Source organism: Oncorhynchus gorbuscha, linkage group LG16 (assembly GCF_021184085.1).
Source record: "Oncorhynchus gorbuscha isolate QuinsamMale2020 ecotype Even-year linkage group LG16, OgorEven_v1.0, whole genome shotgun sequence".
In the NCBI taxonomy this organism is placed as follows: domain Eukaryota; kingdom Metazoa; phylum Chordata; class Actinopteri; order Salmoniformes; family Salmonidae; genus Oncorhynchus; species Oncorhynchus gorbuscha.
This window is the reverse complement of record NC_060188.1, coordinates 95,638,438-95,653,693: the sequence shown is the minus strand read 5'-3', so window position 1 is coordinate 95,653,693 and position 15,256 is coordinate 95,638,438. Positions and strand designations below refer to the sequence as shown.

Sequence of the window (15,256 nt, the reverse complement as noted above, 5' to 3'; positions counted from 1 at the left end):
TCCTCCTTCGACTCGTCCTTCATCTCATCCTTCCTCTTCGTCTCCTCCTTCCTCTTCATCTCCTTCGTCTTTGCCTTCTTCGTCTCCTCCTTCTCGTCGTCTTTTTCTTGAAAATGTCTTCCATTTCGTGAATGTGGATTTGAACACTTCTCTTCCCTCTTTCTCTCAGTCCCTCCGATGCCCCAGTATCCTCCCATGTTGAACAGTAGTGGTCCATATCACCTGGTTGTGCTGGTCAACAAGGAGCCGTACACAGGAGACGGACCGGTGACCTCTGTCAAGGTCATCTACAAGCAGGTCAATACCTCTGTATGGAAGACCGTTGAAGGTAGTGTACACCACAGACATGAACTCTTACCTGTACTGTCTACCACAGACATGAACTCTTACCTGTACTGTCTACCACAGACATGAACTCTTACCTGTACTGTCTACCACAGACATGAACTCTTACCTGTACTGTCTACCACAGACATGAACTCTTATCTGTAATGTCTACCACAGACATGAACTCTTACCTGTACTGTCTACCACAGACATGAACCCTTACCTGTACTGTCTACCACAGACATGAACTCTTACCTGTACTGTACACCGGGAAATCCCAAACAGATTTACTCCAGCATTGGGGAACATCCTGTGCGCCCCCTGCGTGTGTTTTTGTATGGGCACAAGCACTGTTTATGACAATTGTTCACACCACTCTTGTTGGTGGAGAGAATATTTGCAGGTTTAAAGCTCATTTTCTTGCAATTCTATAAATTGTGCCATGTCTAATGTGCATTCATGTGATACCTTGAATCTGTTCTACCACACCCAGAAATCTGCTCCTTTTATTTTGTCCCCAACGCACTAGACGACCAGTTCTTGTAGCCTTTAGCCGTACCCTTATCCTACTCCTCCTCTGTTCCTCTGGTGATGTAGAGGTTAATTCAGGCCCTGGAGGCCCCAGTTCCACTCCTATTCCCCAGGTGCTATCAATTGTTGACTTCTGTAACCGTAAAAGCCTTGGGTTCATGCGTGTTAACATCAGAAGCCTCCTGCCAAAGTTAGCTTTATTCACTGCTTTAGTACACTCCGCCCACTCTGATGTCCTTGCCGTGTCTGAATCCTGGCTTAGGAAGGCCACCAAAAATTCTGAAATTTCCATCCCCGGCTATAACATTTTCCGCCAAGATGGAACTGCCAAAGAGTTACAATCTACTGCAGAGACAGCCTGCAGAGTTCTGTCATACGATCCAGGTCTGTGCCCAATCACCACATTCTTATCGGCAGACTCGACAGCCTTGGTTTCTCAAATGATTGCCTCACCTGGTTCACCAACTATTTCTCAGATAGAGTTCATTGTGTCAAATCGGAGGGCCTGTTGTCCAGACCTCTCAATGATGTTGCTCTTGCGGCTGGTGATTCTCTGATCCACCTCTACGCAGACGACACCATTCTGTATACTTCTGGCCCTTCTTTGGACACTGTGTTAACTAACCTCCAGACGAGCTTCAATGCCAGACAACTCTCCTTCCGTGGCCTCCACTGACAAGCACTGTGATTATTATTATTTGACCCTGCTGGTCATCTATGAACATTTGAACATCTTGGCCATGTTCTGTTATAATCTCCACCTAGCACAGCAAGAAGAGGACTGGCCACCCCACATAGCCTGGTTCCTCTCTAGGTTTCTTTCTAGGTTCTGGCCTTTCTAGGGAGTTTTTCCTAGCCACCGTGCTTCTACACCTGCATTGCTTGCTGTTTGGGGTTTTTAGGCTGGGTTTCTGTACAGCACTTTGAGACATCAGCTGATGTAAGAAGGGCTTTATAAATACATTTGATTGATTGATATCCAATATAGAAATTGCACCTTGTGCATTCTACTATTACAACTATCAAGAGTAAGTTGAAAGCTGGACTGAGTTCAGTAAAAAAAAATTAAGAAATGTTTTTGGGAACTGCTATACACTACAGACAGGAACTCGTTATTGATGTTCAGTACTCCCATGACTTCGTTCCTCAGATTAGGAGAGCAAATACACGAGCAGGCCTTTATAACTAATAGGATTATATGGACAGGGGTGGTGGGGGTGGGATCCTAGAGCAGCTCTTTTAGTCTGATAGTCCCTGGTCTCAAAGGAAGGATAATGATTTGCTAAATGTTATCCATGAAGTGTGACAGAGCTATCACGTTCCTGTGAGCTTCAGTAAACGTTTCCTGAAATGAATCCCACTTGTCTTCATGACCATACTGAACTATTATAATGATATCATGCTATTGTGATTTGGAAACTATTATTCATTGGTTCCAGAATGTCCCCTTCCACGTATGTTTTCTTTGTATGTAGAAACTATTGGCAACAGCATCATATGGAGTCATTGAGGGATGTAAGTGATGATTTTCTCTCCCTGTCCCTCTCTCTCTTCCCCACTCTCTCTCTCTCCCTCCCTCTATTTCTCTCTCCCTCTATTTCTCTCTCTCTTCCCCACTCTCTCTCTCTCCCTCCCTCTATTTCTCTCTCTCCCTCCCTCCATCTATTTCTCTCTCACTCCTCTCTCTATTTCTCTCTCTCTTCCCCACTCTCTCTCTCTCCCTCCCTCTATTTCTCTCCCCTCTCTCTCTTCCTCCCTCTATTTCTCTCTCCCTCTCTCTCTCTCTCTCTCTCTCTCTCTCTCTCTCTCTCTCTCTCTCTCTCTCTCTCTCTCTCTCTCTCTCTCTCTATCCCTCCCTCTCTTTCTCACCCCCATCTCTCTCCCACTCTTTCTCTCTCTCTCCCATCCTCCCTCTCTTTTTCTCTCTATCCCCCCTCTCTTTCTCCCTCCCTCTCAGTGGTTGGTCCAGTAGTGAAGCTAGAGAACCTGTCTCCAATGACCCACTACACCACCTTCATCCAGCTGAGTCGCCATGGCGCCGGAGGGGCGGGGTTTCCCGGTCCAGAGGCCAGCTTCTCCACACAGATGCTTGGTGAGAACCATAGAACCATACAATCCATAGAATTAGAATGGCTTTGAAAGAACCATAGAACCATACGATCCATAGAATTACAATGGCTTTGAAAGAACCATAGAACCATAGAATTAGAATGGCTTTAAAAGAACCATAGAACCATACAATCCATATAATTATAATGAACGAACATTCTAGTTCTGTGGTAAGAACCACCCCAGTAACCTGGGTAAGAACCACCCCAGTAACCTTATTCTTAACCTCAGGTCATATATATTACATTACCAAAATTATGTTTATATTATCAATATATTAAATTACACTACATGACCAAAATTATGTGGACAGCTGCTCATCAAATCAAATCAAATCAAATTTTATTTGTCACATACACATGGTTAGCAGATGTTAATGCGAGTGTAGCGAAATGCTTGTGCTTCTAGTTCCGACAATGCAGTGATAACCAACAAGTAATCTAACTAACAATTCCAAAACTACTGTCTTATACACAGTGTAAGGGGATAAGGAACATGTACATAAGGATATATGAATGAGTGATGGTACAGAGCAGCATACAGTAGATGGTATCGAGTACAGTATATACATATGAGATGAGTGTGTAGACAAAGTAAACAAAGTGGCATAGTTAAAGTGGCTAGTGATACATGTGTTACATAAGGATGCAGTCGATGATGTAGAGTACAGTATATACATATGCATATGAGATGAATAATGTAGGGTAAGTAACATTATATAAGGTAGCATTGTTTAAAGTGGCTAGTGATATATTTACATCATTTCCCATCAATTCCCATTATTAAAATGGCTGGAGTTGGGTCAGTGTCAATGACAGTGTGTTGGCAGCAGCCACTCAGTGTTAGTGGTGGCTGTTTAACAGTCTGATGGCCTTGAGATAGAAGCTGTTTTTCAGTCTCTCGGTCCCAGCTTTGATGCACCTGTACTGACCTCGCCTTCTGGATGATAGCGGGGTGAACAGGCAGTGGTTCGGGTGGTTGATGTCCTTGATGATCTTTATGGCCTTCCTGTAACAACGGGTGGTGTAGGTGTCCTGGAGGGCAGGTAGTTTGCCCCCGGTGATGCGTTGTGCAGTCCTCACTACCCTCTGGAGAGCCTTACGGTTGAGGGCGGAGCAGTTGCCGTACCAGGCGGTGATACAGCCCGCCAGGATGCTCTCGATTGTGCATCTGTAGAAGTTTGTGAGTGCTTTTGGTGACAAGCCGAATTTCTTCAGCCTCCTGAGGTTGAATAGGCGCTGCTGCGCCTTCTTCACGACGCTGTCAGTGTGAGTGGACCAATTCAGTTTGTCTGTGATGTGTATGCCGAGGAACTTAAAACTAGCTACCCTCTCCACTACTGTTCCATCGATGTGGATAGGGGGGTGTTCCTTCTGCTGTTTCCTGAAGTCCACAATCATCTCCTTAGTTTTGCTGACGTTGAGTGTGAGGTTATTTTCCTGACACCACACTCCGAGGGCCCTCACCTCCTCCCTGTAGGCCGTCTCGTCGTTGTTGGTAATCAAGCCTACCACTGTTGTGTCGTCCGCAAACTTGATGATTGAGTTGGAGGCGTGCGTGGCCACGCAGTCGTGGGTGAACAGGGAGTACAGGAGAGGGCTCAGAACGCACCCTTGTGGGGCCCCGTGTTGAGGATCAGCGGGGAGGAGATGTTGTTGCCTACCCTCACCACCTGGGGGCGGCCCGTCAGGAAGTCCAGTACCCAGTTGCACAGGGCGGGGTCGAGACCCAGGGTCTCGAGCTTGATGACGAGCTTGGAGGGTACTATGGTGTTGAATGCCGAGCTGTAGTCGATGAACAGCATTCTCACATAGGTATTCCTCTTGTCCAGGTGGGTTAGGGCAGTGTGCAGTGTGGTTGAGATTGCATCGTCTGTGGACCTATTTGGGCGGTAAGCAAATTGGAGTGGGTCTAGGGTGTCAGGTAGGGTGGAGGTGATATGGTCCTTGACTAGTCTCTCAAAGCACTTCATGATGACGGAAGTGAGTGCTACGGGGCGGTAGTCGTTTAGCTCAGTTACCTTAGCTTTCTTGGGAACAGGAACAATGGTGGCCCTCTTGAAGCATGTGGGAACAGCAGACTGGTATAGGGATTGATTGAATATGTCCGTAAACACACCGGCCAGCTGGTCTGCGCATGCTCTGAGGGCGCGGCTGGGGATGCCGTCTGGGCCTGCAGCCTTGCGAGGGTTAACACGTTTAAATGTCTTACTCACCTCGGCTGCAGTGAAGGAGAGACCGCATGTTTCCGTTGCAGGCCGTGTCAGTGGCACTGTATTGTCCTCAAAGCGGGCAAAAAAGTTATTTAGTCTGCCTGGGAGCAAGACATCCTGGTCCGTGACTGGGCTGGATTTCATCTTGTAGTCCGTGATTGACTGTAGACCCTGCCACATGCCTCTTGTGTCTGAGCCATTGAATTGAGATTCCACTTTGTCTCTGTACTGACGCTTAGCTTGTTTAATAGCCTTACGGAGGGAATAGCTGCACTGTTTGTATTCAGTCATGTTGCCAGATACCTTGCCCTGATTAAAAGCAGTGGTTCGCGCTTTCAGTTTCACGCGAATGCTGCCATCAATCCACGGTTTCTGGTTAGGGAATGTTTTTATCGTTGCTATGGGAACGACATCTTCAACGCACGTTCTAATGAACTCGCACACCGAATCAGCGTATTCGTCAATATTCCCATCTGACGCAATACGAAACATGTCCCAGTCCACGTGATGGAAGCAGTCTTGGAGTGTAGAGTCAGCTTGGTCTGACCAGCGTTGGACAGACCTCAGCGTGGGGGCCTCTTGTTTTAATTTCTGTCTGTAGGCAGGGATCAGCAAAATGGAGTCGTGGTCAGCTTTTCCGAAAGGGGGGCGGGGCAGGGCCTTATATGCGTCGCGGAAGTTAGAGTAACAATGATCCAAGGTTTTACCACCCCTGGTTGCGCAATCGATATGCTGATAAAATTTAGGGAGTCTTGTTTTCAGATTGGCTTTGTTAAAATCCCCAGCTACAATGAATGCAGCCTCCGGATAAATGTTTTCCAGTTTGCAAAGAGTTAAATAAAGTTCGTTCAGAGCCATCGATGTGTCTGCTTGGGGGGGGATATATACGGCTGTGATTATAATCGAAGAGAATTCTCTTGGAAGATAATGCGGTCTACATTTGATTGTGAGGAATTCTAAATCAGGTGAACAGAAGGATTTGAGTTCCTGTATGTTTCCTTCATCACGCCATGTCCCGTTAGTCATGAGGCATACGCCCCCGCCACTCTTCTTACCAGAGAGATGTTTGTTTCTGTCGGCGCGATGCGTGGAGAAACCCGTTGGCTGCACCGCCCTGGATAGCGTTTTCCCAGTAAGCCATGTCTCCGTAAAGCAAAGAACGTTGCAGTCTCTGATGTCCCTCTGATCGAACATCTCATTCCAAAATCATGGGCATTAAAATGGAGTTGGTCCCTGTTTTGCTGCTATAACAGCCTCCACTCTTCTGGGAAGGCTTTCCACTAGATGTTGGAACATTACTGCTATAACAGCCTCCACTCTTCTGGGAAGGCTTTCCACTAGATGTTGGAACATTGATGCGGGGACTTGCTTCCATTCAGCCACAGCAGTATTAGTGAGGTCAGGCACTGATGTTGGCTGATTAGGCCTGGCTCGCAGTTGGAGTTTCAATTCATCCCAAAGGTGTTCGATGGGTTTGAGGTCAGGGCTCTGTGCAGGCCAGTCAAGTTCTTTCACACCAACCTCAACAAAACATTTCTGTATGGACCTCGCTTTGTGCACGTGGGCACATTCCCCAAATTGTTGCCACAAAGTTGGAAGCAGAGAATATTCTAGAATGACATTGTATGCTGTAGCATTAAGATTTCCTTTCACTAGAACTAAGGGGCTTGAACCATGAAAAACAGCCCCACACCATTATTCCTGCTCCACCAAACTTTACACTATGCATTTGGGCAGTTAGCGTTCTTCTGGCACCCGCCAAACCCAGATTCGTCCGTTGGACTGCCAAATGGTGAAGCGTGATTCAATCACTCCAGAGAACACGTTTCCACTGCTCCAGATTCTAATGGCGGCGAGCGTTACACCACTACGGCCGACGCTTGGCATTACGCATGGTGATCTTATGCTTGTGTGGTGCTGCTCGGCCATAGAAACCCATTTCATGAAGCTCCCAATGAACAGTTATTGTGCTGACGTTGCTTCCAGAGGCAGTTTGGAACTCGGCAGTGAGTGTTGCAACTGAGGACAGACCATTTTTGTTGCGTGTTCAACACGTTTCAGCACTCGGCGGTCCCGTTCCTGTGTGGTCTACCACTTCACCGGCTGAGCCGTTGTTGCTCCTAGATGTTTCCACTTCACAATAACAGCACTTAAAGTTAACCGGGGAAGCTCTAGCAGGGCAGAAATTTGACGTACTGACTTGTTGGAAAAGTGGCATCCTGGGACGGTGATAAGGTTGGAAGTCTCTGAGCTCTTCAGTCAGGCCGGCAATGTTTGTCTATGGAGATTGCATGGCTGTGTGCTCGATTTCAGGTGTGGCTGAAATAGCTGAATCAGTCATTTGAAAGTGTCCACATACTTTTGTATATATAGTGTAAACATTGAGCTACTACATCAAGATGTGTCTCTATGGACACAAGGAATGTTCCTCTGATCTTAACCTAACAGATGAGACATGGAGGCCTTATAGGAACCTGATTTATCGCTAGCCTCTGAGTTACATAACTAACCCCATAAACAATGAGATTTTAGACTGGTTGCCCAAGGAATTTCACTACTAAATCAACTGACCTATGGCGGGGATCCCAGTCTCCCAATGACCTCTAACCTTCAGACATGGTTGTAAACTCCTACGACCGTTAGACAGCCATGTATCAGGGTTAAATTACCTCAACGACCCCTTCCTTCCTTTCCCCTCCTCCAGACCTCCCGCTCCCCTCGGGGGTGAGGCTGGTCCCTGAATCCCAAACTTCCCTGGGTCTGTCCTGGGACCGTGTGATGGGGCCTGGGTCGGCAACGGAAGACTGGACCTACCAGGTAAGTGTCCCTGTGTGGCTCAGTTGGTAAGAGTGTAGTGTTAGCAATGCCAAGGTTAAGGGTTCAATTCCCACCTCGGTTACATACACTAATATGTATATGCTCGCTGTACTGTAAGTTGCTTTCTGGTTAAAAGCATCTGTTACAGTATGTATATTTAGTGTGCATTGTTTTGTCTGTTGTAAGACCTATATCAGCACCACTTCGCCAGGTCAAATGTCCTGGTACGAATAACGTATAACGACAAAACAAAACACTCTATGATATTATTCTGTGGTCCTTCTGTAGCTCAGTTGGTAGAGCATGGCGCTTGTAACGCCAGGGTAGTGGGTTCGATTCCCGGGACCACCCATACGTAGAATGTATGCACACATGACTGTAAGTCGCTTTGGATAACAAAGTCTACTAAATGGCATTATATTATATTATTATTATTATTATTCTGTCACCAGGTGGAGTGTGTTCAGAGCTCGGACCCTGGGACCATTAAGACCTACCAGCTCCCATCCAACTCCACTGGCCTCAAGTTGCCAGACTTGAAGCCCAGACACAAGTATGAGTGCAGGGTGAGGATAATGACAGTGTCAGTGGGACAACACAGCCAGCCTGTCTCTGCATGGACACTCAGCAACGGTAATGACTTACAAAAACAAAAAAAAACACTTGATCTGGTTTAACAACTTAGGACCGATTGTAAGATGATCTGCCAAATGAAAAAGAAAAATGAGATTCTGATCTTATTGATGACAGTGATTTAGTTTGCTTGTTTTTATTTTAAAAAAATAGCAGTGTATTGTTTTGTCTCTGTGTCTCCAGATTGCTACAGGGCTACGATGGGGCTATAGATGTCTTCTACATTTAAAAAAAATCCTACTGTATATACACAGCTAGAACAGCTTTCATATCTTCAACTTCCCTCAAAGAGACCTAACTCTAACACCTGTCCGATCCTGTCTGTTCTGTCAGAGTTGCCCCCGGCTCCGTCCGCCATCAGGAGCTGCAATGTAACAGACACCTCAGCCATCATTACCTGGTCTCTGGCCGAGGGTTACTCCATCTCCAAGGTCAATCATTGATTGATTATTTGAATTGATTTAAAATACATATAAAGCAGCTCCAACCAGAGATGACATTGACCACTTTCTGAACAATTCACAACGAATTAGCACAAAAACAAACCTGCGGCCTTCTCTCCAATGTGCTCCTTAGGTGATGCTGCGTTTCCAAGACAACACCCTGGCCGACTACAGCCAGCTGGCAGAGATCAACATTCCTCTGCAGGGGGAGGGGCTACCGGGTCAGGTAGCCAATCAGATGCAGTTCCAGCTGCGTGGTCTGAAACCTGACACTCCGTACCTGGTGGAGATCTGGTCCAAGAACAACATGGGAGAGAGTCTAGAGAAACCTCAGATCCCCCTCCAGACCATGACGCTACAGGAGAGCTCTCGTAAGTTATTTCCCCACAATACATCACACCAGTAAGTTAGTTACCCACAAAACATCACAGGAAATATCCTGTACGTTAGTTAACTACAATAAATCCCACCAGTAAGTTATTTACCCACAATACATCACACCAATATCCTGTAAGTCAGTTACCCACAATCCATAAAATATATTGAGAGAGAGAGAGAGAGAGAGAGAGAGAGAGAGAGAGAGAGAGAGAGAGATATCTAACAGACTGACCCTAGCCCCCCGAAACACACTATTGCAGCATAAATACTGGAGGCTGAGACACTGTGGCCCCTTCTGACGATAACCCCAGACAGGGCCAAACAGGCAGGATATAACCCCACCCACTTTGCCAAAGCACAGCTCCCACGCCACTAGAGGGATATCTTCAACCACCAACATACCATCCTGAGACAAGGCCGAGTATAGCCCACAAAGATCTCCGCCACGGCACAACCCAAAGGAGGGAGCCAACCCAGACAGGAAGACCACGTCAGTAACTCAACCCACTCAAGTGACACATCCCTCCTAGGGATGGCATGGAAGAGCACCAGTAAGCCAGTGACTCAGCCCCTGAAATAGGGTGAGAGGCAGAGAATCTCAGTGGAGAGAGGGAAACCGGCCAGGCAGAGGCAGCTAGGGCGGTTCGTTGCTCTCGAGATCGAGTCTGCGTCACTCACATGGATAGGCAGACCATTCCATAAAAATTGAGCTCTATAGGAGAAAGCCCTGCCTCCAGCTGTTTGCTTAGACATTCTAGGGACAATTAGGAGGCCTGCTTCTTGTGACCGCAGCGTACGTGTAAGTATGTATGGCAGGACCAAATCGGAAAGATAGGTAGGAAGCCCATGTAATGCTTTGTAGGTTAGCAGTAAAACCTTGAAATCAGCCCATGCCTTAACAGGAAGCCAGTGTAGAGAGGCTAGCACTGGAGTAATATGATCACATTTTTTGGTTCTAGTCAAGATTCTAGCAGCCGTGTTTAGCACCAGCTGAAGTTTATTTAGTGCTTTATCCGGGTAGCTGGAAAGTAGAGCATTGCAGTAGTCTAACCTAGAAGTGACAAAAGCATGGATTCATTTTCCTGCATCATTTTTGGACAGAAAGTTTAGGATTTTTGCAATGTTACATAGATGGAAAAAGCTGTCCTTTAAACGGTCTTGATATGTCCGTCAAAAGAGAGGTCCTTCACAGTTTTATTTAAGACTGGACAAAATCAAGATTAATTGTCAGATTCAACAGAAGATCTCTTTGTTTCTTGGGACCTAGAAAAAGCATCTCTGTTTTGTCTGACTTTAAAAGTAGAACATTGGCCACCATCCACTTCCTTATGTCTGAAACATAGGCTTCCAGGGAGGGCAATGTTGGGGCTTCACCATGTTTCATTGAAATGTACAGCTGTGTGGTCCGCATAGCAGTGAAAGTTAACATTATGTTTCTGAATGACATCACCAAGAGGTAAAATATATAGTGAAAACAATAGTGGTCCTAAAACAGATCCTTGAGGAACACCGAAATTTACAGTTGATTTGTCAGAGGACAAACCATCCACAGAGACAAACTGATATCTTTCCGACAGATAAGATCTAAACCAGGCCAGAACATGTCCGTGTAGACCAATTTGGGTTTCCAAACTCTCCAAAAGAATGTGATGATGGATGATGTCAAAAGCAGCACTAAGGTCTAAGAGCACGAGGACAGATGCAGAGCCTCGGTCTGACACCATTAAAAGGTAATTTACCACCTTCACGAGTGCAGTCTCATTGCTATGATGGGGTCTAAAACCAGACTGAAGCATTTCATATACATTGTTTGTCTACAGAGAGGCAGTGAGTTGCTGAGCAACAGCTTTTTCTAACAATCTTGAGAGGAATGGGAGATTCGATATAGACAATAGTTTTTTTTTCTGGGTCAAGGTTTGGCTTTTTCAAGAGAGGCTTTATTACTGCCACTTTGAGTGAGTTTGGTACACATCAGGAGGATAGAGAGACGTTTATTATGTTCAACATAGGAGGGCCAAGCACAGGAAGCAGCTCTTTCAGTAGTTTAGTTGGAAGAGGGTCAGCTTGAAGGTTTAGAGACGATGATTATTTTCATCAATGTGTCAAGAGATAAAGTATTAAAAAACTTGTGTCTCCCTTGATCCTCGGGCCTGGCAGAGTTGTGCAGACTCAGGACAACTCAGGACAACTGAGCTTTGAAGGAATTTGCTTTCTAATGATCATACTATTTTCCTCAAAGAAGTTCATGAATTAATCACTGCTGAAGTGAAATCCATCCTCTCTCCAGGAATGCTGCTTTTTACTTAGCTTTGCAACAATATAAACAATATATTTTGGATTGTTCTTATTTTCCTCAATTAAGTTGGAAAAATAGGATGTTCGAGCAGCAGTGAGGGCTCTTGGACACTGCACGGTACTTTCTTTCCAAGCTAGTCGGAAGACTTCCAGTTTGGACTGGCGCATTTTCCGTTCAAATTTTCTGGAAGCTTGCTTCAGTATTGTCTGTATACCAGGGGGCTAGTTTCTTATGACAAATTTTTTTTATTTTTAGGGGTGCGACTGCAAGGTTATTGTGGTTAAATTGAGTTCCTCAGTTAGGTGGTTAACCTCTCTGGGGAAGGGGGCAGTATTTTGACATCCGGATGAAAAGCGTGCCCAAAGTAAACTGCCTGTTACTCCAATGTTTTTCTATGGGATACCCTTATTATTAGGAACCTGGTTGCAGTTCCTATGGCTTCCACTAGATGGCAACAGTCTTTAGAAATTGTTCAATGTTTTTCTTTTGAGAAATTAAGTAGTAGTCCTATTCATTGTAAGTGTCACTCCAGGTGGACTCTACTGTTTTGGTGCGCGTGAATCACTAAACTGGATCAGTAACGGGAACAATCGGACAAACACAGCGTGGTTAGTTCGATACATCTTTAATAATGAAACACGAACAAACAAAAACAACAAACGGAATGTGAAAACCTATACAGCCTATCTGGTGAACACTAACACAGAGAAAGGAACAATCACCCACGAAACACTCAAAGAATATGGCTGCCTAAATATGGTTCCCAATCAGAGACAACGATAATCACCTGCCTCTGATTAAGAACCACCTCAGGCAACCATAGACTTTCCTAGACAACCCTACTCAGCCACAATCCCAATACCTACTAAAACCCCAATACAAAAACACACCACAAAATAAACCCATGTCACACCCTGGCCTGACCAAATAAATAAAGAAAACACAAAATACTAAGACCAAGGCGTGACAAGCACGCTCCATGTTGTTTTTATCCATCTTAAATGTTATTGATTATTTACATTTTAGGGTACCTGAGGTTGGATTAAAAACGTTGTTTGAAATGTTTGGACCAAGTTTATAGGTAACTTATTAGATCCTTTGTAGGCGAGTTGAAACCGGTGTATTTCTGAATCAAACGCGCCAAATAAAAGGACATTTTTGGGACATAAAGAAGTACAATATCAAACCAAAGGACCATTTGTGATGTTTCTGGGACATTTTGGAGTGCCAACAGAAGAAGATCTTCAAAGGTAAGGCATTAATTATATCGCTATTTCTGACTTTCACCTGCCTGGTTGAAATATATTTTTGATGGTTTTGTTTTTCATGGTTCTTTCATGGTATCGCATGGTTTGCTTTCACCATAAAGCCTTTTTGAAATCGGACACAGCGGCTGGATTAACAAGAAGTTAAGCTTTATTTTGATTTATAACACATATTTTCAAGAATGTTAAATATTTTAATTGAGTATTTTTGCATTTCGCGCTCCACAATTTCACCGGATGTTGGCCAGGTGGGACGCTACCGAGAGGTTAACTGATTGATTTTGAATAAGTGGAGGGAGTCTGACATCCTTGGGTAGGTGAAGGGAGTCTGGAAGGGCATCTAAGAGTCTTTTGGTTGTCTGAGAATTTATAGCACAACTTCTGATGTTCCTTGGTTGGGGTCTGAGCAGATTATTTGTTGCGATTGCAAATGTAATAAAATGGTGGTCTGATAGTCCAGGATTATGAGGAAAAACATTAAGATCCACAACATTTATTCCACGGGACAAAACTAGGTCCAGAGTATGACTGTAACAGTGAGTAGGTCCAGAGACATGTTGGACAAAACCCACTGAGTCGATGATGGCTCCGAAAGCCTTTTGGAGTGCGTCTGGGGACTTTTCCATGTGAATATTAAAGGCACCAAAGATTAGAATATTATCTACCATGACTACAAGGTCCGATAGGAATTCAGGGAACTCAGTGAGGAACGCTGTATATGGCCCAGGAGGCATGTAAACAGTAGCTATATTGAGTAGGATTGAATAGGCTGCATACATTTCATGACTAGAAGCTCAAAAGACGAAAACATAGTTTTTATTGGGGTAAATTGAAATTTGCTATCGTAAATGTTAGCAACACCTCCGCCTTTGCGGGATGCGCTGGGAATATGGTCACTAGTGTAACCAGGAGGTGAGGCCTCATTTAACACAGTAAATTCATCAGGCTTAAGCCATGTTTCAGTCAGGCCAATCACATCAAGATTATCATCAGTGATTAGTTCATTGACTATAACTGCCTTGGAAGTGAGAGATTTGACATTAAGTAGCTCTATTTTGAGTTGTGAGATTTCCCAATCTCTTTCAATAATGACAGGAATGGAGGAGGTCTTCATTCCAGTGACATTGCTAAGGTGAACACCGCCATGTTAAATTTTGCCCAACCTAGATCGAGGCACAGACACGGTCTCACTGGGGATAGCTGAGCTGACTACACTGACTGTGCTAGTGACTCCACTAAGCTGGCAGGCTGGCTAACAGCCTGCTGCCTGGCCTGCACCCTATTTCATTGTGGAGCTAGGGGAGTTATAGTCCTGTCTATGTTCGTAGATAAGATGAGAGCACCCCTCCAGCTAGGATGGAGTCCGTCACTCCTCAGCAGGTCAGGCTTGGTCCTGTTTGTGGGTGAGTCCCAGAAAGAGGGCCAATTATCTACAAACTCTATATTTTGGGAGTGGTAGAAAACAGTTTTCAACCAGCGATTGAGTTGTGAGACTCTGCTGTAGAGCTCATCACTCCCCCTAACTGGGAGGGGGCCCACAATACATCACACCATTAAATTAGTTACCCACACCAGTAAATTAGCTACCCACAATACATCACACCAGTAAATGAGTTACCCACACCAGTAAATTAGCTACCCACAATACATCGCACCATTAAGTTAGTTACCCACACCAGTAAATTAGCTACCCACAATACATCACACCAGTAAATTAGTTACCCACAATACATCACACCAGTAAGTTAGTTACTCACAGTGCATCACAGCAGTAATACAATACATCACACAAAACTTCATGTGTCCATCTGTACTATGACACCACAGGAATCATGGTCACGACGACCATGACCCAAACTCTCACTCTATCCTCCCCCCATGCAAGAGTGCTCCCATATATTACCCTACAAACCCTCGCTCCACCATCCACCCCCCGCTTAGTTCAGATTACCAACCAACAACCCCCACTAAGTGTCTTGTGACAGACAACATGCAATAAATCAAGTAGCTGGCAAATGTGAGGTTTGATTTTACAACCCACTCAATGTGGCATAACTACTGGGGACTAAGTAGTAACGTTTCCAACAAATGACTATAGCCAGCATATATCCCATCCAAGAATGACACACTGCTCCCGCAGCTTATTGCGCAACGTTTCGATCCAAATGTCTTCATCAGGCTAAACCCACAGGAAGAGTTAAGCCAAGTTATTGGATGTGCATACACTATGTACTATGTTTGAAAC

At 45.0% G+C, this 15,256-nt stretch overlaps 1 protein-coding gene across 4 annotated transcripts in view; it reads left to right on the top strand.

The window, feature by feature from the left end:
• Positions 1–15,256, top strand: part of tek (TEK tyrosine kinase, endothelial) — a 78,378-nt gene that overhangs the window by 49,908 nt on the left and 13,214 nt on the right. For all 4 annotated transcript variants that reach the window (XM_046305294.1, XM_046305295.1, XM_046305296.1 and 1 more), the window contains exons 11-16: positions 170–328; positions 2,816–2,950; positions 7,884–7,996; positions 8,449–8,629; positions 8,963–9,060; positions 9,206–9,443. In XM_046305294.1, the coding sequence (XP_046161250.1) occupies positions 170–328; positions 2,816–2,950; positions 7,884–7,996; positions 8,449–8,629; positions 8,963–9,060; positions 9,206–9,443 (924 nt within the window). The remainder of the gene's footprint in view (positions 1–169; positions 329–2,815; positions 2,951–7,883; positions 7,997–8,448; positions 8,630–8,962; positions 9,061–9,205; positions 9,444–15,256) is intronic.